General features: G+C 48.8%; 1 protein-coding gene and 1 long non-coding RNA gene across 5 annotated transcripts; both read right to left on the bottom strand.

The window, feature by feature from the left end:
- Positions 1 to 2,409: 2,409 nt before the first annotated feature.
- LOC122168506 lies at positions 2,410 to 8,611 on the bottom strand. Of its 2 annotated transcripts, none has more exons than XR_006171275.1 (3): positions 4,530 to 8,611; positions 4,255 to 4,448; positions 2,410 to 4,084 (listed from the first exon to the last, which is right to left on the bottom strand). It is a non-coding gene; the product is annotated as an uncharacterized LOC122168506 (long non-coding RNA). The 2 variants fall into 2 exon arrangements; XR_006171276.1 differs by having other exon boundaries at positions 4,559 to 8,611.
- Positions 8,612 to 8,713: 102 nt separating this feature from the next.
- CLIC4 (chloride intracellular channel 4) lies at positions 8,714 to 24,610 on the bottom strand. Of its 3 annotated transcripts, none has more exons than XM_042833902.1 (6): positions 24,491 to 24,610; positions 15,758 to 15,867; positions 11,221 to 11,346; positions 10,397 to 10,503; positions 9,433 to 9,614; positions 8,714 to 8,898 (listed from the first exon to the last, which is right to left on the bottom strand). In XM_042833902.1, exons 1-6 carry the CDS (start codon positions 24,560 to 24,562, stop codon positions 8,734 to 8,736), a joined length of 762 nt encoding a protein of 253 aa, XP_042689836.1. In that variant the 5' UTR covers positions 24,563 to 24,610; the 3' UTR covers positions 8,714 to 8,733. The 3 variants fall into 3 exon arrangements, with proteins under 3 accessions (XP_042689836.1, XP_042689838.1, XP_042689837.1); XM_042833904.1 differs by lacking the exon at positions 24,491 to 24,610 and adding an exon at positions 23,606 to 24,057; XM_042833903.1 differs by lacking the exon at positions 24,491 to 24,610 and adding an exon at positions 23,053 to 23,571.
- Positions 24,611 to 25,402: the final 792 nt, after the last annotated feature.

Below are 25,402 nucleotides of genomic sequence, written 5' to 3'. Positions count from 1 at the left end.
CATTCGGCTCCTTAAAGCCTCAGGGTGGTCAGGGTGCTGTGGTCAGAGTGCTGGGGGGGCACACAGTGCTCTGACCGATACAGGACCCCCCCCCAGCCAGCCAAGGATGGGACAGACACAAGAGGGGCAGCTGCCTGCAGGAGGGCAGCTCAGAGCTGGTGCTGCCAGGGAGACGTCAGCACACGGAGCGTTATGCACAGTCTTGCCTTCATGCCTGGAGGAAGAGAGCAAAGCCACTGAAACCAGCGGGACCGAGTGTGAGGTTTGTAGGCTGGAGCTGTCTGTAGGAAGGCTTTGGCCAGGCTTTGGGGAGGTGATCTGCCTGACATCACTGTGCTCGCTCTTATCCAGCACATGGTGCAGCCAAAGCCCGGGGCAGCAGAGCACAGAGCTGTGAACAGAGCCCTCTCCATTCAGTGCTGATGGGAAGGCAGTGCCTCTGGTGTGGAAACCCAAAGATGTCCACCATCCACCACCGGTGGTCTCTCACCCAACGAACAGACATGCTCCCCATTGAGCATTGCTCCTCGCTGCAGGAGGCACTGGGTGCTGAGAACAGAACAGAACGGGGCCCAGCAGGCGGTGGGACACATTGCCACGTTTTGCAGTGCCACACCATTACACTGCAGTGATCTCCGTGCAGAGATGCGCTCAGGCTGGGCAGAAATCAGCATCACAGCGAGGGCGTAAATAAGGCGATGCTGAACATCAGTTCCACTTTCCCACCATCAAGGCTCCCATTCGCTCACAGGAGCATTCCCAGGAATCACTCCCAGTTTCTCTCTGGGAACTCAGGCTGTGTGTTTCTCCACTCCTGATAAAGCCTTCCAGCCCCGACCTCAGCGCTGGCATCGCCTTTCCTCACCTACCCCACCAGACAACATGCCCAGGGACAGCACACCAGGGCTCTGTCCTGGCCCTTTTGCTGAGTGCAAGAGACGCTTCGCCCTCTGCATGCACCAAAAGGGGCGCGTTGCTGAGCTCAGCTCCACCAGGAGGTCCTCAGGAGCGGTGCTTCACCCCCGGTCGGGTCGCAGCTCCCGGCTGCCCTGCAGTCAGGGCTGTGTCAGTGCAGCGCCCGCAGCCGTAACCCGGGGGGACCCCCAACGAAGCAGCAGAGCTCAGCTATTCCTGGGAACCAGTCGCAACTTGCCTCGGTTTCAAGGCCTCCTCTTATCTTTTGCAGCAACTCATTGTGAAATCTCACCACTGGAGATGTTAACAGCCAAGATTTATGGCTTCTGTAGTTTCCCTTTAATGGCTTCAGCTGGGGAAGCGCTGGCGAAGGATGAAAGATGCTGGCACGGGATGGATGTCAGGAGAAGACTTCAAAGGCTCCCAACACACCGAGTCGCGCTGTGATACTCAGGATCCTTCTTAAACCCATCCAATACTCAGCAGCCTCTCCCTCCTGAGCTCAGCCACAGACCCACAGCCCAGCAGCCGCAGCTCAGAGCTGAGCTCAGTGCAGGACTGACCCAGGAGCACAGTTCTTATTGCCTACAGAGCATCGCAGGCTGGTACCCTTCTCCTCTCCCCAGACATCCCCAAATCCTCCATGCTCTGCCCCCACACTCTATGAAGCACCGACCAGTTCTGACAACGTGGTGATCCTTGCCCGGCAGTAAGAAGGATCCAAGGGCAGTGGAGCTGGTCTGGCACATGCTGTGGGGCATGTGGGGAATGCAGGGCAGGGGCCAGCAGCCACCCCATCCCACAGTGCAGCACTGCTCTCCTTGTGGATGTGGCACACAAGAATTCATTAGAGCAGCCTTGTCCCGTGGCAAATTTTCCTGCGTGGTTGATGCCGGTTCTAAGTCCAGAAAACACTCTGAAATGTGTTAAAACTCATTGCAGTGGGCTTAGAAGTGGGCTAGAACCCACGGCAATTGCTTTAGACGTGGGGCAGAACCCATCGCAGTAGGCTGAGAGATGGGGTAGAACCCGTTGCAATGGGCTAAAAATGGGGTAGAGGCCAGAGGAACGGCGATGCCTGCGGTACGTGCGTGTGAGCTGTGACACAGGCGATTCTTCAGCGAGTGGGAGCAGCAAGACAAAGAGCCACAGCCTCCCTGAAAACACCAACTGCAGGAACTCCCAGTCCCCGTAAGAAATATTGCCCGGGGAAATTAAAATTAAGAAGAGCTGAAGCAGCACACGTCTGCCTACACCTTAAGCCCACGCACACGAGCAGGAGCTGCAGTAACGCTCAGCGTTCTCCCACCCCGTGTCCCTGTGACCCACACGTTCATTTGTGATGCCACCCTGCATGCACACAGCCCTCCATGCTGTCCCCAAGCTCCAGATTCATGAGTCCAGCACTGCTCCATCATGCAGGGCTGCTTCAAATGCACCCAAAGTGTGAGCCCATGTTTGTGCTTCAGCCCAGCTCTCATGGAAAATCCCATCAGTGAGCCGTGGTGTTGGTAGGAAAGCAGAGAGCAGAAGTGGCTGTGAGAAGGGCATGGACAGAAAAGGCCATTTCAAGCAGCACAGCCTCCCAACTCTTCCCCATATTACTTCAATCAGACTCCTTAAAATAAGAATTCCATCTGCAGACCGACAGTCATCTCCCAGGTCCTGCCAAGCCCTTTGCCGTAGGCAAAGCGGTTGAGACGTCCCTTAGCATCAATTCTGTTTGTTTATTTATAAAGTTCATGTTTGATCTTTGTTTAGCAACCGTTTTCATCTCTCTGTCCAGTGGTAAGAACACAGCAGCTCTTCTCCTGACTCAAAAGAATCATGAGTTCTCTTTGCTGGCTCTGGAAACCCTCCAGCATCAGCTCTGAATGCAGCAAGACCGAGTGCATCCGGAGCAGCGTAGCACTGCTTACCTGCAGACCTTCCTTTTCCTCTCCCAGTTAAGACAGGCAGCTCTTTACTCTTCACATCTTTTCCTGCTGAGCACAGCAGATCACCCTAACCCAAGCACTTGGACGCAAGTGCTCCAGGGGAATCCTGCTGTTGCAGAGAACGCACTGAAGTGAAGCCCTATGGCAGCAGCTCCCAGATGCCTGGGATTGCAAAGTCAAATCACTGTGAACCGTTCACCCTTTTCCAGTACCATTTCCTGCTTTAGGTTGGATGAAAACTACCATCACCATCCCAGACCCAATGCCATCCTGGACCCATCACCATCCCAGAACCATCACCATAGACCCATTGCCAAGGACCCGCTGCCTTCCCAGACCCAATGCTGCCATGGACCCATCACCATCCCAAGCCTGTGACTCAGAGCACTTTGGGAACCACTACAGTCAAACACAGCCCCAATCTGTGAGTCACTGCATCCGCCCTTTCTCCTGGAGACTTGGAGACTGCAAAGACATTCAGACACTCAGCTCATGCTCAGCCTTCCTTGTAACGAGTGTCCAAAAGCCCTCGGGCAACCACCTCCAACCAGTTCCCTTTCCATCCCACTCAACACAAAGGTTTGCCCGTTTTCCTTTCTCCTTCCATAGGAATCTCAGCTGCCCTCAGACAAGCTGCTTTATTCCTACACCAAGGAGGACCCTGCAGGGTTTCCTTGGCCTTTTTCAGCTGCATTTTGTTGGTTTGAAGAAATAATGAGAAAATTGTTTCTGGATTTTTCCATGCTGCAATTAATATTACTGAAGTGTTATGAAAACGGATCGGTTCCACCTCTTTGCCATAAAAGGTCACGCGAAACATGTCACATGAAAGGTCTTAAAACAGTTTCCAGTGAAAAGCATGAAGGCCATCAGTTAATTGGAAGCAGCACGTTATAATTAGACGGAATATTTAGCACTAACATCTTCATAGCTCAATCCCATCCCCTCTCAGTGTGTGTGTGTAACATGAGGACCTTGTTCTCCCACCTCGTGCTCCATGTGGTTCTGTGTGCACGTGAGCAAACCCAAGGCCTGCAGATCCCACTGCAAAACCCTGCTCTGATCACAACCCCTGCTGTCAGCACATCCATACGGTGCCATAGGGACGGAATCCCACCAAGGGCTTAATGGCTCCACTTCCTTCATGCGCCTTCCTTACCTGCACATGCTCTCACTCAATATGGCATCGCAGACCATGGGCTCTGGGACGTCACCTGGATTCCACAGGTTTCCTTTCAAAAGGGAAAAAAATCAGACTTGAATGAACCTCAGACGCTCACAAGACAAGCGATGATGGGACGATGCTCCCAAGTTCCACCCCTGGCTGCTGGTCTCTGCTCCATGCACCCACCTACACCCAGACAGGGGCACCCAGTGTTGACCACAACCAGCTCAGACATACCTACAAAGCACAAGGCAGTAAGGGCTGAAACGTGGGCTAAGAGCACTGAAAGTCACAGTCTGTGATGTCTGCAGACACAAATTCAGCTCTTGAGCTGGTGACTCGGGTGCAAGAAAGTTGGAAATAATACTGAAAATCCATTACAATTGTCACGGTCATCAATTCTTCCAGTTTAACTTCGAAAATGTGGTATCCTGGAGAGCAACGAGACACTCACATTTAAATTCTTAAGAGTTTCCCCATAAGAATGTGGGAATCGGAGGGGGGACACAAACCTCCTCCAAGTTTCTGTAGAATACTCAACTTGTTCTACTGCTCTGCTAAGAGCCACTGCAGCCAGCAGGAACGTGAGCAGCAGAGTGCATTCCTCCTGAAGTCACAGCAGCACTGAAAAAACAAAGATTGAGAGCTGAATCCACTCAGACCTTGCCCAGGAGTTCAGGGCACCGCGTTCACGTCCCAGCTTACGCACACCACAAGTCCTCAATAACAACAGAAAGATCTGCTTGGTAGTGAAAATATAATTTTATTTTTAACAATAGCTGCCAGCAGTACACTGGGATATCTGTAAAAGATGTTCCAGAGAGTGAAGGACAGAAGCAAACTACAACAGATCGGATCAACTCTTCAAGTATTCCCCATGCCCTGTGCTGGGAGCCTCCGTAACCCATCCTGCTCCGCTCCCCCCCTCCCTCTATGAACACATAAGTTAGTGGCACGGGTTCTGAGGCAGATTAAACATTTTGCACTGGGGATAAAGCTTTCTTCTGGAAAAAAAAGAGAAAAAAATGTTAATGGGCTGCATTCAGATCGTACTCTGAGTGGCAAAGGGTGGAAAAAAACTGTTGACTGCACTTTGCCACTTTTTGTTCTCCACTGAGATAGGCATCAGCGGGTTTGGCGCAGGCATCTCCCATTTATTCATGTCTGTGCTCCTTTGATATGAAATGCTAATTTGCTACTTTAGCATAAAAACTCGATTACATCTCTCCTCTTATCATGGAACGACATGCAGCTCTCCATGGGTTCAGGCATGCCTGCCACAGGAAAAAAAACCACCAATTTGATGGGAAAATGCAAACGTAGGAGAGCTGTGGCTGCGCCTGTCCACGAGGGCCATTGACACAGACCTGCAGGCAGGCAGGAGAGCTGCAGGGAGCACAGAACCTTCCAGAAGCTCCCATGGCTCTCGGTCAACCCGCAGCTGGGGATGCATGGGGAATCTCTGGGAGAAGGAAATTTATGTTAAAAGGAAAAAGAAAGAAAATCATGCGTGTACTCCCCTATGTTCTCCCACACAAAACCAGATGGGTTTTCTGTTCGGGGAACACAAGTCACCTGTTTTAATGGAAAATTCAGAGTGTTTCAGCTTGGGATTAGAGCAAGTTGCTCAGCATGCTAATACATGCAGCCAGCTTGCAAACTGGAATGCCTACTTGAAAGGGTAACTGCTTCAGAAGGGGCTAGGAGCATCATTTTAAATTTAAACAGGCCTAGATTAATTGCTGTTTGATGAAATTAAAAATGCATTCAAAGATCAGATTGTAAACAAGTTGACAGAAGTCAAGAATTTACATAGTTATGAAAGGGTGTTTTTTTTTTTTTTTTTTTTTTTTTAATTAATGTCGGGCTGCTGATTGGGGCCAGATGAAAGCGCTCTGCCCACACCAGACGCGAAGGCTTCGCACCACCCAGCGATGCACAGAGCTCACCTGGGGGAGAGCAGCGCTGTGCCCCACTGAGCTCTGCTGAAGCCACAAGGGATTTATGGCCAGCTTCTGCCCCAGCACCACTCAGCTGTGCCTAAGGAGCCAACAGGACACTGGGCCCTGCTGTCACACATTTTGGAATGACCAACCTGGCACTTGCTTGAACTGCGTCCCCAAAAGAAAGGCTCCAATGCTCAACGCTGCGCTGTGAGGACATAAAGCATACATTCCTTACAGCAAGAGCCTCAGCTTTGTTTACAAGCGTTCAGACAGCATCATTAAAACACTTCATGCTGAATCTAGCGTATTACAATGGTCTGAAGATTGCCTGGAAAGCAGGGAGAATATATTATCAGAATATATTATCATTACAAGGCAGCACGCTGCTGCTTGAGCAGGTTTGGCAGTTGTGTGCGTTGAGGTGCAGGCAGCACGCACAACAGCAGCTGCACAGAGCTGCTCCATGCTGACATGCATGCAGGTGTGCTGAGTGCAATGGCCAGCTGCTCTCAGCCTCAGACAGCACCAAGGGCCGACTGGGGCTTTAAAGGGGAGCTCAGAATGTAACAAACTGATGGCATCCCTTCCTATTCTACGTTTTGAAGGGTTAACCGTACGAGCAAGGAGCGCCACAACAACCTTTTCCAACTCTACATCAACACAAATGCTGTTATGTGACAAAAGAAGTCATCCCTTTTTCTACATCTCACACTGCAGCACAGACTGAACCCCTACAAAGGATCATTATGGCTGAGAAACTGCATTCGGGATGAGAACGTGACATCAGAACCCAATAACTAAGAAAGGGCAACAGTTAATTCTTCCTAACCAGGTCGCTCTGCAGGATTTTCTTTCTGTGCCTGAACACTCCTGTAATAAGTCACAGTAAGGTCTAAGTGTATCTATGGTTTTCTAGAAGGATGTGTAACAGGCCTTCTAATTGCCTTTACACTGCAGTTCTAGCTCTAGGAAGGCAGGACAAGGCACCACAAGCCACGTGTACAAATGCACATCTCTCACTCTACCTCTTCTACATCAAGCTAATGTCACGGGTAGATAAAGTAGCAAAAGCAGGATGCTTAGAAAAGTTGGGCTTACCAAAAATAATAGCATATAAAAGTGTGAGGGCTTTTGTGTTATTGCAGAATGGCAAATATTCCAAGGACAACCGACCAGGAATAGCACTTTCCAGCTTCTGAAATCAGTTAAATACAAAAGTAGCTTTACAAAAAAAATAGGCATATAGGTCTAGTGTTCTTTGGAGTCGTTTATGGTGGTCTCTTAAAAATAACCGAGCCGTTTATTCCATGCACCAAAATCATTCATCTGAAACAAGAAAACTATTTCCCCACTTTAGAAATACTCGAAAATTGGTTCTTAAAAAAATTGCAGTGCTATTCCTCAGTGTTGCAGTAAAAAGATTCGGTATAGTAGTGCAACGATTATGATCATGCAAAGCTGCAATCCAGATGCACAGAAAGCAGTTCAGGTAAGTTTAGTGTACAGGACTGGATTCCACGCACCCTTTTTTACAGGAGTAACTAACAGATACCCTTTCAGATTAAAAAAACAGAAAAGGGAACGCTATAATTTAAGGCAAGTGTTATCTTTAAAGGTCACTTCAGCTTTCTTTAGGACAAACAGAACATCAAACAGCTTACAAAAGTTCCCAGAAAGACTCCGACTCGAAGGGCTCTCAGCGTTCAGTTTTGCATCGCCCATCATTGCACTGCTACCCACACGTACAGCAGCTGCTCGTCACTGATGTTGACACATTTTGCCTCTGACAGCAAAGATCTGTAAGTAAATATCACCAGAAAGACCTATACAAAATAAAGGCTCTGAACTACCGAAAAGAAAGCCACTTGAAATGCTTAAGGTGAACAGATGGCAAGCATCCAATTCTTTTGGTTTCGTGATGTTAAAAGGGCATCCTGACAGCTATTCACGTGCTGCAACTCAGAATTTGGGATAAGTGTGAGCTGTCAACTGCTTTGTTGTTGTTTGATCTCACCACGTTCTTGAAGACACAACTAAATGTGAACTCTGCACCGTGAGCTCCTGGCTGCAGTGCACGAGCCTGGACTCAAACTCCCTGATGTTTGAGGTCATTCAAATCCAAGCTTCACGTGTGAGTCCATTCTCAATAATTCCATGACTGTGATTTCAAATCCAAGAGAATCATAATATGCATATATATATATATATATATATAAAAATCTATTTTAAAAGCATTGCCAAATAGTTCTCAAATGGCTTTTCTGGAGAGTAAGTTCCCTTCTATATGAAAACAGGATAGATGAACAGGTACAGCTCGATGTGTTGCACATGTGACAACTGTGTTATAGACCTTCTGGAAGAGCAATAAATTCCAAAATACATAAATATTCCTTGTACCATACAGAAAGACAGTATCCCAGACCAATTTGTAGATGGGGACCAAATGTTTGCAAATAAAAGGAATGGGGGCAAGAGAACTCTTCATACCGAAGAACCCAATACCCCACAACAATAGTAACATAACTGCATTAATAATACGACTTGCCATGAAAAGAGGTAAGGGAAAACAAGCCTATAATTAAATCTGCAAACTTTAGGTAATTACTGTACCTGGTCTATCCACCATAACTTTGAATAACTGCAAGTTCATGCAAGTTATGGTGGATAAAAAAAAAAAAGAAAAAAAATTGCTATCTTATATGAAAAGAGCAGTCTGTTAGAAGCTTTGTTACGGAATACGCAAGAAGTCGTCTCTTTTTGCAAGTGCTGTTTACTTAGTGAGTCTCTTGGCTACATCACTGTAAGCTATTTCAATTTCTTTGTCTCCAGGACAGGTGTTGGTGAACTCATCCCTGCTGTAAGCGTTGGTCAGGTATCTCCAAATCCCCCTCATTTCCTTGGGAATCTCAAAGTTGCGATATTTTTTGGCCACCACCTGGAACAGAAGGGTTCAGTTACCAACTGCCACGCTCCGAGCACTTCTCCATCTCTCCTCATTCTCTCGCTCTGTTGCTCTTCCAACACATTCATGTTCTGCAGAACCCGTCCCTCTGGGATATGCCCAGACCCGACAGCACGCTGCCTCACACAGCCTTTAATTCTGTCCTCACCAAAGTAAACACTCCTGCACCCAGGCAGAAGCTTAATCTGTGGCTCCATCTGCAGTACAAAACGTACAAAGGTCACTGGAAGCAGTGAGAAGAGACCAAGCCGCGATTACACAGGTCCACCTCCTCTCCTGCACTTACTCTGCTACTTCCCTTCCAGCTTTCCAGACTTTTCCCCCCCCAGTTGTTACTCCCTGATCGAGTGCAACCCCCAGTTGAGCTCCCTGCATTGTTACTATCACTCTTTTCTGCTAATATTGCACTTAAAGGTGGGATCCTACACGTGATTGGAAGGAGTTGGACTCCAGCTTGCCCCAGACCACAATGTTTCCCCCTCACTCAACACCCCGCAGGCCATTTACCTTCACAATGTGCAGTTTGGGCAGCAGGTTGCAGTCTGCTAGTGTCATCTCATTGCCATCCAAAAACTTGCGGGTAGAAACTGCAATATCCTCCATGCTGTTCTCATCTATCTCGTCAGGGAGAGGAGAGTTCAGGTACTCATCCAATTTCTGGAGGGTTTTCAAGAGGCCACGTTCTAAACCTACAGAGGAAGGAGTTAAGGAAAAAGAAACAAACTACAGCAAGCAAATTTCAAAGCAAATTAATCTTTTGAATAGTGACACCTGATCTAAAATCCAAAATCCACATCACTGTGCTCCCCAGAACAGATGGCACAGTGAAGGACTGCTGGTCCTTGCACAAATTCTGTAGCAACACCACTGCTGCTGCTGACTTGGAATTCACTTGTGGTGACTTGGAACACTGAAACAGAACTGGAATCCCTTTAAACACCACACAGATGCATGTTATCTAAAAGTTGGTTTACACATGAGCTTGCAGCACTTCAAAATTGCTCTAAGAATGTTTATTTTTGGTTTAAAAAGTGGCTTATGTCAGTTTCTTAAGACGTTTCCTAACTGGCTTAAAGTAATTAGCATTAAGCTAAGCTATTCATTTAAACATAATCTCTTTAATGTCACATGCTCAGCTCCAAGGCAGAACTGAGCAGGAAGACGTGGAGGTTCTGCACACACAGCAGCAGAGGGCAGCAGAACCCACAGAAACAAAAAGCATTTCTCAGCAAGAGAAACACACAGCTATTTGCCACCCTGACATCCGCACACACCACAACACATCCCTTTATTGCCCCCAGGGCAGAACATGCTGGAATGCTGGAATGCTTCTGTGTCAAACTCAACTGTTTCCTCCTCGTCTTCTGCAGCAGCCGTTTTTCAACTCAACGCAATGCAAAGAGTGCATGGGTTGTAAATAACACTGGGGAAACAATGCAATGTGTGCACAGTGCTGACTGCAGGGACTTACCTTCGTTAGCCTCGGGTCTGGAATTTTTGATAAATGCAGAAAATTTGGCAAAAATATCCATTCCAGCAGTGTAGGACTCAGGGTGCTTTGGAGAAAGTTTCAGGTATCTAGAAAGCAAAAATCAGAATGATGGTCACCATGTGTCAGCTTGTAGGAAATGGCATTTTGTAAGAAACAGCCCATGCTGCCATCAAGGGAAAGTTTTAAACCCAACATCTCAGAGGCAAACAAAAGCACATTTGCCTCGAGCAGCGTTTGAAACAACCCAAGGCAACAAGAAAAGGCTCCTTCAGCAGAGCTGTGACACAACGGAGCAAAGAGGCAAAGAATGGAACTCCTGCCTGCTTTCTGTTTGCAGGAAATTCTTCTCAAGTTCACATTCTATAGCCCCAAAAAATCACGGACTCCAGATCCTTTAATAGAGGAGAAAGGCCTTCACACTAAAGGCAGTGCCTGCACTTTGCCACTGGCTGTAGTTTAGAACCCACACGTTTCACACTCTTGTGATGTATAATCTAATGAGCTCAAAAAGTGCTCAGTGTCTTCAATTTCCAAACACTGAGCACTCTTATCTCTGGGACTCGCTGTCATGTCCAATATAAATTAGGAATAAGTTAGGAAATTACTTTCCATTTGCATTTTGTAATCATCAGTTCTGTGTGATCATCCACAGTCCATCTGCTGACGAGTAAAAGAACTCCAAACTATTCCCAAAGCCTAATCTTCAATTTATGGATGCTAAAGAAGTTCCTAATTAGTGCAGGGAATCCCCCTAAGGACATTCCATCTAATTTAAGGTGACACATTCTCATTTGAACACTTACTTTGGCGGAGCCAAAACTTCTTCCAGGAACTCTTCAATCTTGTTCACGTCTGTTTTCACTTCACCATTGTAAGTTATAAAGGGTGGATGAGTGCCTGGAGCCAAATTTTGAAGGTCTGCTGGTTTTCTGGGATGAAATACAAAGGAATATAGAAATAAGAATGGATTAGAAAAAAGACTGGATGTTGTGTTGAGGGACGTGGTTTAGTGGGAGCTGTTGGGAATAGGTGAACGGTTGGACTGGATGAGCTTTTAGGTCTTTTCAAACCTTGGTGATTCTACCCCACCTTTCCATGCTGCAATCCAACAGCATTCCTGAAGGTTCCCAACTTCTTGGCAGTTCAGAAAACACATCACTATTTTTCTTTGCAAAAGCAACCCTACATCTTGATTGATGTTTGATGCTTTCTTACCAACAACTCATTTCAAGTGCTTAAGAAAAGCCACTTCCTTCCTACCTTTTGGATGTTTTTTTTTTCTCTCTTCAAGCCAATGGTACAACGTTGGACATGCTGGGACAGGGAGATACACAGCACTACACCCCCAACATGCTTTCTCTTTTCCAAGATCTGGACTGCAGAGTTTATATATAGCGTAATCTGCAGGCAGAGATAATCCCCCCCACTCTGCACAGAGCTCCTCTGCAAACAACCAAACCTGAAAGAGCCCTGTGTAAGAACGAGCTGCGTGCACAGTTTCTGGACAAGGTGATTTTTAAATATCATGTTTAAAAACGACACACCTGAAGCTTCCTCCAGCAAAAATATGAATGATTTACACATCATACCAGCACAGAGAGATGTATGCTGGATGATACCATGACTTGACCCAAGGGAAACAGAGAACCAAGCTTCAAACGCTTGCTGGTTTTGCTGATGTCTCTTGCTGCTGGAAGGTTTGCTCCAGCTCCTGTTGTACCAACCCCAGCCAAACAAAGGCTCTCTGCTCCATAAGGAATTGGCTTCTCCCTCCTGCAGTGGGGCTGGAGAGGGAAGCAGGCTGGTAACAAATGAGGTCAGCCTGAGAAAGCAGAGCTTTTGGGAACAGCACTCAAACGCTGTTAAGCAACACAGCAACAGGTCTGTTCTGGAAATGCAGCTTTTCTTACAAGATTAAGGTCTCCTGCCACAATTTTCCCCTCCTGCCCACTGCAAGGAGGCAGCAATGGAACACGGTGTCACGGAGCACTTAGGGCAGGGCTGAGCACTTGGCTGTATGTGTAAAAACTGAATAAGAAGAAGGATTTTCATTCTTAAGACCATTAAATCCCCTGCTTTCAGCCAGGTGGCAGAAGTCAGATGTTAATACAAGGAATTAACCATTTTCAGTCAATTTTTAAGCTTCCACAAAGCATGAATTGTCACTGCCCTCTTACTTTTAGGATTTGAGGTTTGCCATCGGTGAAAGCATTAACTTTAGCTGAACACTTCATTTAAATATATTAAATATCTCTGTAACCCACAACAATCAGAGGAAGTCATTGTGGCTCACTTCCAGTTCTGCATTTTGCCTAGATAACATTCCTCACAGGGGATGTCATGTTAAAAACCAACACAGGAGGACCACCAGATTTACAGCAACACTACGACAAAACAATACCTAACTTCAGAAAACAATAAACTAACCCAAACCTCATTTTCCAAAGAATCAGAGTGCACATCCCAAGGGCTGGTATGACATGAGCCCCATGCAGCACCCCACTTGGACTGTGTGCAGCTTTCAAACAAAGCAGAGGTTAACAAAGCACAGCCCACAGCGCTGGGTTTGACTCCCCAGCAGACATGCAACAAACCCTGGCTTACTGCAGTGTGAAGGATCACCCTTGAAACCTAAGGGAAAGCACAATCTCCCTTAGCAGCCAAACACGAATGAAGAATATTATAATAGTGATGTTCACTTCAGAGATGAAATTGGGCTGTTAAAAAGTGCTCTCTACCCACTCAAAGCAATGCCATGGTAGATAGCACCCACCCCAAAGCTTGCAGTGATGTTTGAGGTAGGAGCACAGGCTTAGACACCCAGCTATCACTAGCTAACTACATGGGCAAACTCCTTAGCATCACTGTTTGGTTACAGAATAGCCACAAGCAGGCTGTGCCTTTGCCACAAACCAGAACAGCACTCATTGTTTCAATAATTCCTTGAAGATCAGGCAAAAGCCAGCCCCACATATGACACAATCAGAGAATTGTCTGAGTTGGAAAGGTCCCTTAAGGGTCAGCAGGTCCAACTCCCACGTGATGCACACTGATGTCCAACTCTACTGTGATTTATAACTGCGGCAGTACTGAAATGAGAGCCCAAAGAGCAACGTGAAGAGAGCATCAGCAGGAAACAAACCCAAACCCAATGCTGCCACCAGTTCCTAAGCAGCATTTCACGCTGCTGAAGGTGCATTCAGCCCTGGGCAGTCTTTTATATTGACTTATCTCTTTATTTAATCTTCATCTGCCAACTAAAAATGACACAATCAAGATGTTTAAAATAGGATTTCGAAACCCAACTGAATGCAGCCCGGCCCTGAGTGCTGCTACAAGCCCAACAATGCTCTCAGGCTGATTTATGTACTGTAACTCTGATGAAATGCTGCTTCTGTGAGGGGAAAGAATAAAGGCTCTGTCTGAGCACACGGAGGGAAGAAATGCGTTGTTTCTTCGACAGAGCTGCACTTCCCACTTTGTTTGCCCATGTGCCCATGTTGTGTCCTCACAGGAGGACTGAGGGCTGCAAAATGTTCTCTGTGAGTGCAGTGTGATGCTCAGTGCAAGTATGGAGGGGAAAAGTACATGTCACAAAGTCAATGAACCCAGACTCATTTTTTCCAGCATCCCAAGTTGTTGACTTGTGAGCTGTTACATCCAGCCCTGACCTTTGGAGCTGCACAGAGCTGCTTTTACCCTTGAGCAGAAATCACACTGAGGCTGAAGCATGCTCTGCAAGGGAACACTGCCTTCTGGCTAGCCAAATAAATTCAGATGCAAAAAGCACACTGCTATCCACTTCTCAAGTTTGCTTTCCTATAACAGGATAAAAAAAACCCAACACAGTAATTAGCTTGAACAATGGATTTGTGAAATCAGTTTCCTATGACAACATTGGAAGTGCTAAAGCAGAGCCTATCCAGCACTTATCACATTCTGGTAATGCTAACAAGGGACAATCCACCATAAAAATGGAGCAGTTGGCATTCTGCAATGCAATGCAATGCAATGGGGTACAAAACCATCCAGAACAGTTCTGTTTGTCTCTCCCTCTTCCAAAGCTTTATTAAAGTTTACATCACCCTCTATTCAAACCTGAACCAGCCTCAGTGCTCCATCCTTCACCAGAAGATGTTCAGTGTGCAACAAAATACAGAGCTCATCTGACCTATTCCTGCACTCATTCTCCACTCAAATGGTGCTTTCCCCATCCAACCATTATTACATCTGCAGTAATACCCTACGTTGGCCAGAGAGCATCTTAAAGCTGCAAACAATGGACAAAAGCTGCTCTTTTTTATCCTCTGTTGGAGTGGTCTGCCTCAGCCTTATGGCAGAGAATTAGGTAATACTGGTAACTGAAAACCAGCATTGTCAGAGTCCAAACGGAGGGGGAGAGTGGAGGATGCTTTATTTCTTGAAGCGAAAGCAAACCAAGTCAGTCCCTTCAAAACCAGATTAAAAGAAGAGAGCAACAGAAGAAGAGAGAGAAAAGAAGAGAGTCCAACAGTATTCACACATTTTACACCCAGTTCTTTGGAGAATGCTGCATTCCTATTGGCTTTATTTCCAAGAATAAGCTTTGTGTGCACAAGCAGTTTCTTCTCTCCAGAGAGTTCAGACCCTGACGTCACACTGGTGCTGTGCTGTTCCCACCAGAGAGGAGCAGATCTCTGCTGAATGGGGCATTACTACTTCTAATAAAATACACCCAACCTCAGTAAACTGAGATTCCTCCATTTCCATCTCTCCCCTCTCACCCATTCAGGTATTCGTCCCATGGATACAGAAGTTACAGCTCAGGTGACATGCAGCACTGTGCCATTCCTATATTCCCACTGCACGATAACCAACCTCACCTTAATATCCTTAAAGAGAAGGGTGGCTGCATGTTATTATTTGTGACAGTTATCCAGCATCCATTGGCTACTGGATCAAAGTTGCAACCTGCAATGCTCTGCTTGCAGAGACCCCACGTTACTGATCAGCTTTGCAGAAGAAGAACAGAGGAAGTTTTTCAGCCAGAGGTGGTGAGGCACTGGCACAGGTTGCCCAAGGAGGCTGTGGATCCCCATCCCTGGAAGCATTCAAGGCCAGGCTGGATGTGGCTCTGGGCAGCCTGGGCTGCTGGTTGGTGACCCTGCACACAGCAGGGGGTTGAAACCATTCTATGACTCTGTGACTATGATGTAATTGTAGACACTAACATTTACACCATGGTTGTTGCTTAGTTTTTCTAAGGATTTTATAATGTTTCAGCAAATAAGCCATGCAAGACTCAGAAGCCCCATGCAAACACTGTACTCTTGCTCCTGAGATGCACCAAGCATTCCTTACCTCTTCAGGTCAACTGTTGTGACACTGAACACCACTCCCTTCAGCCAAAGGATCATGAAGAGCCTCTGTGAGAAAGGGCAGTTTCCTATGCTTTCCCCGTCGCTGCCAGCCTGTAGGAGAGAGCACAGATCACAGCTGTTAGAAGGCGCCACATACACAGGTACTCAAAGCTCTTCATGTAGAGGCAGACTCAGCAGCAAATCATGGACATTGCTGCCTGCACATCATTCGCTCTGCCACAGAGCAGAGCACACAGCAGGAATGCTCCCAGAGCACTCAAAGGTATCCCTATGCAACACACGAAGACAAGCACCCTCAGAGCACATAACACACTTCACATATTGGGGCTCTGTTATTTCATTTGTGTGTTTTCCTCTTGGATCTTCCCACCACGTTGTTTTGGTAGCAGATATACCTACGACTGCAGTGCAATTCACCCCGAGCAGCCACACATTCAACAGCAGTTTCCCAACATCGTTTGTTGGATTGATTCCTTCGTCTTCCCCCAGGCACAGTAATTAATTACAGCCATCTTCCAGTCCATTGCTCATCTCACTGCATGGCACTGCAGCGAGCCAACTGCAAGCAGCAGCTCCAAACCCTGGCTGTACCAACAGCTGTTACAAGGAAGAACAGAGCTGTGCCCTCTGGAACTTTGCTGCTCATATTCCAAAGACATTTTTTAATAGGAAACTTATCAACAAATGCTGCCACAAGAAAGGTTATTGTATAACAGCAGTGAGCAACCCCAGGGCAGCCAGCCATGGCACACATCCCATCGCTGCCCTGACAGTGCAGTGTGTAGAGCTGAGCTGGAAAATCTGAGTTTTCAGTGAGATGGAAGCAGACACTGGAAACCTTGAGTCCTGTTGTAAAGTCTGAGCCCTGGTTCAGGAGTTGAGGCTGCTGTATATAAAAAAAAAACCTACTGGATTTTGTGGATTATTATCAGAACACTTCCAAGAATGATTTCAATCAACCTGGGCTTTAGACATGTGCTGATTCCTCCTCTGCTGCTGTCATTGGACTGTGCTGTAGGACACACTGACTGCCCTCCTCTGACACAGTGCACCAAACAACGATGTGAAATGCAGGGCAGATGACTGGAAGAGCTGAAAGCCTGGGCACTGACTGGTGGAGATCCATTTAAACAGGAGCAGAATAAGGTTTGGGCACTCACCAAAGGAATTGCTTTTTCTCCAGCTCTCTGCCAGTTCCCAGCCACTGAGAGGGGCCCCAGTGGGGAGAGCACAGACTGTGCAAGTGTCAGAGTGAGCAGCAGCACTTCCAAAGGGCAGGGAAAGAAGAAACCTTTTCATCCAAAGTGTCTCAAAAAGATCCTTTACCTTTAAAAAACTCCAATGCCTTTCAGCAGGGAAGTTGCCACCAGAACAGGAGGATTCAAACCAATTTCTGCCGCCCTCAATTTGTGCTTTGTTGTGGATGATGTACAGCTGTTTTTCTTCAAACTTTTGCCACTTCCACTAATGAACGTTTGAAGAAGGAAAGTTGCTGGGTTTTGTGCTTGCTTTTTGCTTTGCATACATCACAAACTGGTGAGAGAGAGCAGCCAGCCTGGGCACTCAGCTCAACGCACAGCTTTCTGCTGTGCATACAACCACTAAGGATGGGAGCTGCAGCACAACGAGTGCATTCCTGCTTCCACCATCTATATACCTATCTCTATGTATATATATATTACTTCCCAGACTAATTTGCACTGTGAAGCAGAAATGACTCTATGATACAGAACCTATCTCAGCCTTCAATTGTGAGCAAGCACGACGCCAAGCTCAGCCCACAGTTCCACCCTTAAGGACACAGAGCTCTGCTCAGTCATCTTTAATTCAGCACTTCTGACACCGAAGCCAGGCAGCAGAGCTAGCCAATACAACACATGCTGCCGAGGTCTCATCTCACCTGCACCCATGTCTTCTTTATCACCACAGGATTGTATTATTTCCAGGGGAAGATGGAAGGATCACAGATGAAATAAAGCACTCTCCAATGCAAGGAGCGCTGCGGTTCGTTGTGCTACAAACGAAATCTTGGGCCATCTGGAACCCAAAGCAAAATTGCTTTGGGAACAAAAAGCAGTTGGGACTTTACGGCACAGCCCATTTTCCTAAGCCAACCCCAAGGCAATTCCAATGAGGACCAAAAAAAGTCAAACACATTTATGCCATAATACAACAACTTGTACTGAAACTTGTCTTCTCTCCCAGCTTGAGCATAATATTCAAAACAAACAAGCAATCTGACAGCATCTACTTCTGTTTGAGCATTATGGGCTGCTTAGATCGCTTGAATCAGGAAAAAAAAAAGAAAGGATTACAGCCCACCAACCGACAGCAACTTTAACAAAACAGAATGCATTTCCAAAGCTGCAACTGAACAGCTTAACGAAGCACAGACTTTTCTATCTGCATTCAAAGGGTTGTCCCACTTCTGCTCCAAAAAGTCCCAAGTTATTCTGAGCACATACTGGAAAAGGAATGCGGTCAGAACGCCAAGAAACTTCTGGCTTCAATGCTCTTGAGGCAAGGGATTCTGCTTTGTAAGTGCTTGCCCAAGAGGCCCGTTCCTATCTTCCTGCATTGGATGCAGCAGGAGCTGCTGCTCAGACCTCCATGCTGTGTCACTGGGAGCAGCACTGTGCTGCCAAGGCACTGCATTGCTGCTTGGGACACGCATGGACTTCTGCAGGGCGATGGGCTGCTCCATGTCTCTGCAAGAGCCGCTCAAGAGCCATTTTCTCCACTGCAATAGATGGAAGTTCAAGCAAACAGACTAAAAAATATTTAATAATAAAAGATCAGGTCTTGAATTCAGCAATCCGTATCTCAGGTTAACTAAGAAAATACTCTGCTGGGAAGATGACATGAGAAAAGCAGCACGATGCGCGCCCATGGCCCCAAAGAGCAGATAACAATCGCTCCTGCATGCTTCACGAGCAGTGAGCTCATCCGAAAAATAAGCAAATAATCCCATACGGAGCAGTGTTTTAAAAGGAAACTGTTTGTGGGGGAATAACAAAGTGATCCAAGCGAAAAACACACAGCAGCTCAAAGCCCAGGGGTGGAAATGCAGAGAGGAGCGGTCCAGCGTTCCCCACATAGCACAGAGAACAGCCCAGCAGTATCAGCCTCAATCCTTCCAGCTCAGCTCCGGCCTTTATCTCACCAAGCTGGATAAACAGAATTCCGTGCTGCTTGCAGGGCAAGGCTTGCAGATAAGATGTGCAGGAGGAGGGGTGGGTAGGCAGCACCTGGGGCAGAGCAGTGGGACAGCACAAAGGATCCCCATACGAGCTGCACCGAGGAGCACAACCCCTCTCTTCAACCTTTCCATGGGAACCTAAAGCTCGGTAGCACTCCACCAGGTTAGCTGTGCTCATACCTGGAACCATCTGCCAATACAAAAGACTGCGATGATTAATTTGTGGTTTCCACACGATGATCGTCACCCACCCCACCCAGGGGAAGAGCAACCCAAGGCTCTTGGTGAGCTGCGTCATCGGCACTTGGTTTCTCACCAATTCCCACGTCAGCCAACATCCACATCAACCCCCCGAGCATTTAGGAATGAATGAATGAGCCGACGGAGCTCCCTGCGAGGCCCAGAGCTCTGACAGCACACCAAGAACCAAAACGTCTCTCAGCCCATCCAAACAGCTCCTCAATCACCACTGTGTCACACAGCTGACTCGCAGGGCAGCGACCATTTTAGGACGAGGCTGCATTCAGCCTTGTGATGCCACTCCTATCCTAATTATTAGCAGTTTTGTCTTGGGCGGCTTTGTGCAGCTCTTACCGCTACCTGATTTTTAGCACAGAGCTTTTTGGGGGAAAAAAAGCTGTGGGATTTTCAGGATGTATGAAAGTAACTTCGCGATTCAGTAGAAATTCATTAAGTGCTTCATGATCTTGGGAGAAAAGACATTATGCCATGGTCATCCTTCGTGAGAATCAGTTCAAAACGTGCATTAAATACTGTCCATCGCTTTCTTCAGTGGAGAAATCAGCTTGATGGCATGAATACAACAACGTGGGGTTATTCGACACAGCCCACACGTGAGCTTCTCCTCATCTGACGTAGGAAAAATAAGCAAGCTCACCTTTTCCACCCCTTTTCAATACGTTTAACAAAGTGACTCAGCTGTAACAAACCCAGATAAGGACAAACGTGTCCAAATCCACTGAAATTTGCTATGACACATCCCTGCAATATTGAGTAGGAAACTGCCAATTAGGCTGTTGAGTCTTCAGCACTACAGGTTTCTCTATAGAAAATCCATCACCAGGGAGTTCCAACGTGTGAAAGCAGCAACACAGCTGAAAACCAACTGCCAGAAAACCAAACCAGAGAGAAAACATCCATAGCCATGGAAGAGAACTGCCTAGCAATGAAAACATTGCTCAAATTCTCAAAACTCACTGAAGCAGAGCTGCAGTTCTGAACGGTACCCCCTGCTAACAGGGCACTCCAATGCTCCAGCAAGGAGAAAACATCATCTCAGGCCGAAACAGGAGCTGGAATCTGGATTCTGGAGCTGCTAAAGCATGAAGGTTTGCAGGGAGGCTTGCTTGCTGTTGCTTCTGGTCCCAGCACCATCCATGAGTGCACATCCCTCAGCACCAGGATCCCAGATCCCCGTTTGCAGAGCAGAGCTTCCTCCTCCAGGTTGCTGCCTCACCTCATTAGGATCCAGCACAGCGTGTCACACCGGGGCAGCTAAAACATCGTTTGAAGGATTACAGCAACCCACTTGTGCTTTCTTTCACTTTATTTTTAGACAAAACCACGCAAAAAAAAAAATAAATCTATTTCCTTCATTTAAAAATAGCAGCCCTCCAAAGCACAGACCAAAGTCTAGCCAAAATAGTCATTCTTGAACGGAGCCAAAAAGCTCTGAAGGCGATCCAGTAGCGCTGACTGATCTCATTAGCTCTTCCCATGAAAACACACAGATATGACTTCACCCCTGGATTACACTCCTATATTTAGTTTATACCTAATATGGACATTCAGGGCACAGAACGCAGTCATTTCCTCTCCTCGCACAGAGCTCCTTGCCCTTTGTCTGGCCAACAATACGAGGAATCAGGCTGAACTCCTGGAGAACTCGCACACAAAGAAGGCTGTAATTAATAGCAGCTTAGCTTATGCTTTTAACTTCTGCATAAACAAACACTGCATTCTCAGCTCTAAAAATCAGACTGGGTTGGACCTGAGCTGGAAAAAAAAAAAAAGAAATCAAAACAAGCTTCAAGAAATTAACCATTATCTTCTAGAGGAAAAGAACAACATTCCGAGTAAAGAATTTTTACAGCCCTTGACGTCAAGGTCCTGTTCAAGCTCCTATGGAGACAAAGTGGTTCTGTTTGGAGGTGTTTTAACTGTTAAGTGTTGGTGCGGAAGAGTGCAGGCCTGGTGTTGCTGCACTGCACAGAATGGTTCGTGTGAGAGAGACCAAATGCATGCATTGGAGAGAATGGAGCCCCCAGATCTCTTCTCTTCTTATAACATGCACTGCAGTTTGTGCTTGCAACCCCCGGGTGCGAAGTCCACCAGAGCCCTGCTTGCTGTTCAGCTGAAAGTCCAATGAACTCCCTGGCTGGGCTCCCAGAGACAACGCAGCCCTCAGAATCTGCGAGCTGGTGGTGAAAGAGCTGCAGAGCCACGGCTCTGTGCCCACCCAGCCCCTCCACCACACCAGGCTGCGCCCAGTGCAGACAGGAAGGGTTACCACACCTCCACGCAGCCGTTCCTCACCTCTTTACCTCCATCTTCACCTCCCAACAGGCCAGCTCTTTTAAGAGGATTCTCATGCTCAGTTATTTCCAGTCAGTCACAAGCAGCCCCTCTCCCCTCGAGCCCACAGGCATGGAGCTGCATCCCTCACCATGGCACTGGAGCTTCCAGCCCGGCACAGGGCATACCCCAACGGCCACGCAGCAGGGATGCACGCACACAGCAAAGCACTCACTGGACAGGCTGAGATGTTCTCAGGTGCTCAAGTTGTTGCATTAAAACCTCCAAAAGGTGATCTTGTGCATAGGGAAGAGCCTCACCTAACAGGATTATCAAGCAACAGGTCTGCCCCTGACAGGAGCACTGCTGGGAAGCGATGCCGTGCCTCCAGCTTTGCTGCTTCTTCCTACTGATGAGCTGTAATTCAGATAAAGCACACGTTGGTGTGCATCCCCCCCTGCCACGAGCTCAGTGTGAACAGGACTACATCCCACAAAGATCTCACCTGCCAAATGCCCATGTGGTTCACAACTGCTGGCAGTTTGTGAAGGATATTTATTAAATGTGAATTCATAGCTGTTTTCTACAGAGCAAACTATCTGGTTTTCAAAGCAGGTGCCCAATTTCTCAACGACACCCCATAGAAAGGTGCCAGATACCCAAGGTCTAATTAATTGACGAGTACGCACACGCTGCATGGGTGAAGACGGGGTATTCCTTAGCCATCACCTCCATCTACTACATCCCAGTGCCTCCTGACAGCAGACAGACGACCACAGACTTCCTGTTGGTTGGGTTTTCCTTCTCACACACCTACTGTCACCTTGCTATTACCAGCACTGATCCCTCCCTGCCCTCTGGGATGCTGAAGGCCGCGCTGCGGGCAGCTCCCATCCCCACCTCCTTTGTATACAGGCTCCGTCCTGTGGTTTCCACAGATGAGTTGTCCTGTTTGACCAAAGCAATCGGGCACGCTTGTTATTTACAGTGAAGATCCACCTTTGATTTCCTAAATTGCAATTGGAAGTGAGCTGTGTGCGTTATATTCAGATCATAACGCCTGAGTTTGTGGCAATGTGGTCTCTGCTGCTCTGCAATGCCACCAGGGCATATCATCAAGCCTCCCATTAATAATACATGCACACATACGAGGAAACAAAATGAAATCCGACACATCCCTGGGTTCCCCTACCAGCTCTCAGAGGAAAGACTTGAAAAATATCTGCACTTAGTTTTAAAGGGGCAGCAGGCAGCCCCATGGAACAGCTCCTCGTGAGCCCCAGGAACACTTTATTACCTCCATCCCAACACCATAACAGAAAGTGTTTCCTTACCTCAGTCCCCTTCTTATGCACGTCCTCCATCACAGCCTATGAAAACACCACTTACAACAGACAGCCCAAAAGTGCTGCGAGCATCAAGCAGCCCCATACACCCACGACTGAAGGCTCACGGTGTGCCCACCCCACAGGGTTAACAACATGCAACCCCCACACCTTGGGCACGAAGCCAGGCTCCCCCTGCTTCACAATTCTGCTCACCCAGCTTTAACCATCGCCTGCTGCCATCTCCTCTGCTCAGGTCACGCAGTTGCTGCCCTTCTTCAGCTGCAGACATTTGGCACAGATTTCTTCCCTTGGTCACAAAGTCCTTCTGCTGCCCCATTGGAACAGCTGCTGGCTGACAGTGCTGGGACAGAACCGAGAGCCCACATGCTGTGCAATGCAGAGAACTTCAAACAAACCCTTTCTAACTCTTGCTCAGTAACTGCAGGCTCTGCCAGACTGCTCCCAAAACCAGCAGAAAGCTGTGAAACAAACACAGACGCTGTGCTTCCCATTGACAGAAAGAGATTAAACCAAAATCTAGCTCTCCTCAAGGAAGACACTGTGAGCGCCTTTCATTACGCCGCTTGCATTTGCACGGAGGGATGAGCTTGGCAAGACGGACAGCAAACAAAAACCACTGCTGCCATAAGGCTGAACAGCATCAGTGCGGCGTGGGACAGCAGCAACGCCCAGCAACAACTGCCGGGGCGGCTTTGGGGTGGAGGTGTTCTTCCTCTGCAGGATTTTCCAGGGAAACAACCCTTACCTGAAGAGCACGAAGGCCAACAAATCCAAATGCTTCCTAACCTGAACCTTGTCCCGAAGGCAGGCAGCTCACAGCGCTGCAGAAAGGCTTCCTCCAGGGAGATGGCATGGGCCGGTCCTGCTGAGCGCAGCCCTCATACACCCTTGCTGGTAAAGTTTCAGCCAAAGGTGACAGAAACGTTCCCTGCTTTTTCCTTTTCATAGACACCAACAACTCCGCTGGTCCAACACCGAGCAGAATCCAGGCTTTTTTGCTTAAAAAGTGATTTTGCTTTCTTTCCCACACGGAAAACCCCTCTGCAAACTCACAGCCCGAAAAGGGCAGCACCCGACCCGCTGAGGATCCCATCCACCCAGCAGAGCTCCCATTCAGCGGCTCCTCGCTGCAGGTCCCGGCGGTGACACCGAACGCTTCCCGACAACCGGAGGCGCCGCATCGCCGCGTCACGGCACCGTTCGGAAAGTTCAACGCGAGCACCGAGGCGCTTTGTTTCTGGGGCGGCTCTATTCAAAGCAGCCCGGAGCAGAAAGAACGCGGGCACCGTTCATCTCCCGGAACGGAGACGGAACGGAACAGCAGAGCGGCACCGCCGCGCCCCGCAGGACGGGAAGCGTGGCGTTACTTCGGGTTCCGACGGCCGACGGGGCCGATAGGAGCGACGGGGCCGCCCGCCTCGCCCCGCCCATCCCGGCCCTTTGTGCGCGGCCGCCCCGCGCGGCGCCACGGGCGTCACCCGCCGCCGCCCCGCGCTCCCGCGGCGCTCCCGGCGCGCAGCCCAGGACGGGGAACGGCGGCTGGGGGCGGGAGGAGCGCGGCGGGGAGAGCGAGCGAGCGAGCGGGGGGCGGCCAACGGCCGGAGCGCCCCGAGCCGCGCCCGGACCGTACCTTAACGAAGAGCTCGATGACGGGCTCCTTATCGCCCTCCTTCAGCCCATTGACCGGCACGGACAGCGCCATGCTGCAACCGTCGCCGCCTCTCGCCTCGCCCGCTGCCGCCGCCGGGACGGGACCGCCGCCGTTCGCCTCGCCCGCGCCGCGCGACTGCTGCCCGCCCCGCCCCGCGCTACAACGCACAGCGCCCCGGGGCCGGGAATGGGGGCGGAGCCAGAACAGGGGGCGTGACCTGATTGGAGGCGGTCACAGAAAGGAGGCGGAGACAACGGTGTGGGAGCGCGGTTGAACTCGGGGGCGGTTAGCGCCGAAGCGGGCGGGGCTAACGGCGAAGTGGGCGGGGACAAGGCGAAGGTAGGCGTGGCTAACGCGAATGTAGGCGGGGCCGCTGTGTTACGGGCGGGGCTGGTCGACGATGTGGGCGGGGCTAAAGGTCTGGGCGGGGGCAGCGCTCGGGGCGCCTCGGTGGGCGCGGGCGGCTGAGATCATCGCTGGGTTTGGCTGTGTGCGCGCCGCCGGGCGGGGGGAGAGCGAGGGGCGGGGAGGCGAGCTTCAGCCTAGTTTGTGCCGAGCTATTCAGGCCAAGGGCTGAGGAGCCGGGCAGAAAATGCGCAGGAGATTTGGGAGGAGCGGCGGAATGAAATTAAACCGTGCGCCCTTTTCCAGTGTTTTCCTCAAAATAGCGCACATTCCGGCTCCTCGCAGCCCTTCTCCGCCGACGGAAGGTTTTCCTGTTTGTTTTACAGAGTCCAAGGAACCGCTGTGACTCACGGGGTGGGACACGGGGTGGAGGTGTCACCGTAACCAAACAGCGCCCGGCCCTGCCCGGGAACCTCCGCCTGCAATTAATGGCAGAACTGTGCCACAAAGGCCGCCTTCATCAGAGCAGGGCTGGGGGGGGGGGGG

Source organism: Centrocercus urophasianus, unplaced genomic scaffold (genome assembly GCF_019232065.1).
Source record: "Centrocercus urophasianus isolate 14NV4802_14NV808 unplaced genomic scaffold, USGS_Curo_1.0 seq_43, whole genome shotgun sequence".
NCBI lineage: Eukaryota > Metazoa > Chordata > Aves > Galliformes > Phasianidae > Centrocercus > Centrocercus urophasianus.
The sequence above is the reverse complement of the archived record's forward strand: the minus strand, read 5'-3'. Positions and strand labels throughout refer to the sequence as shown.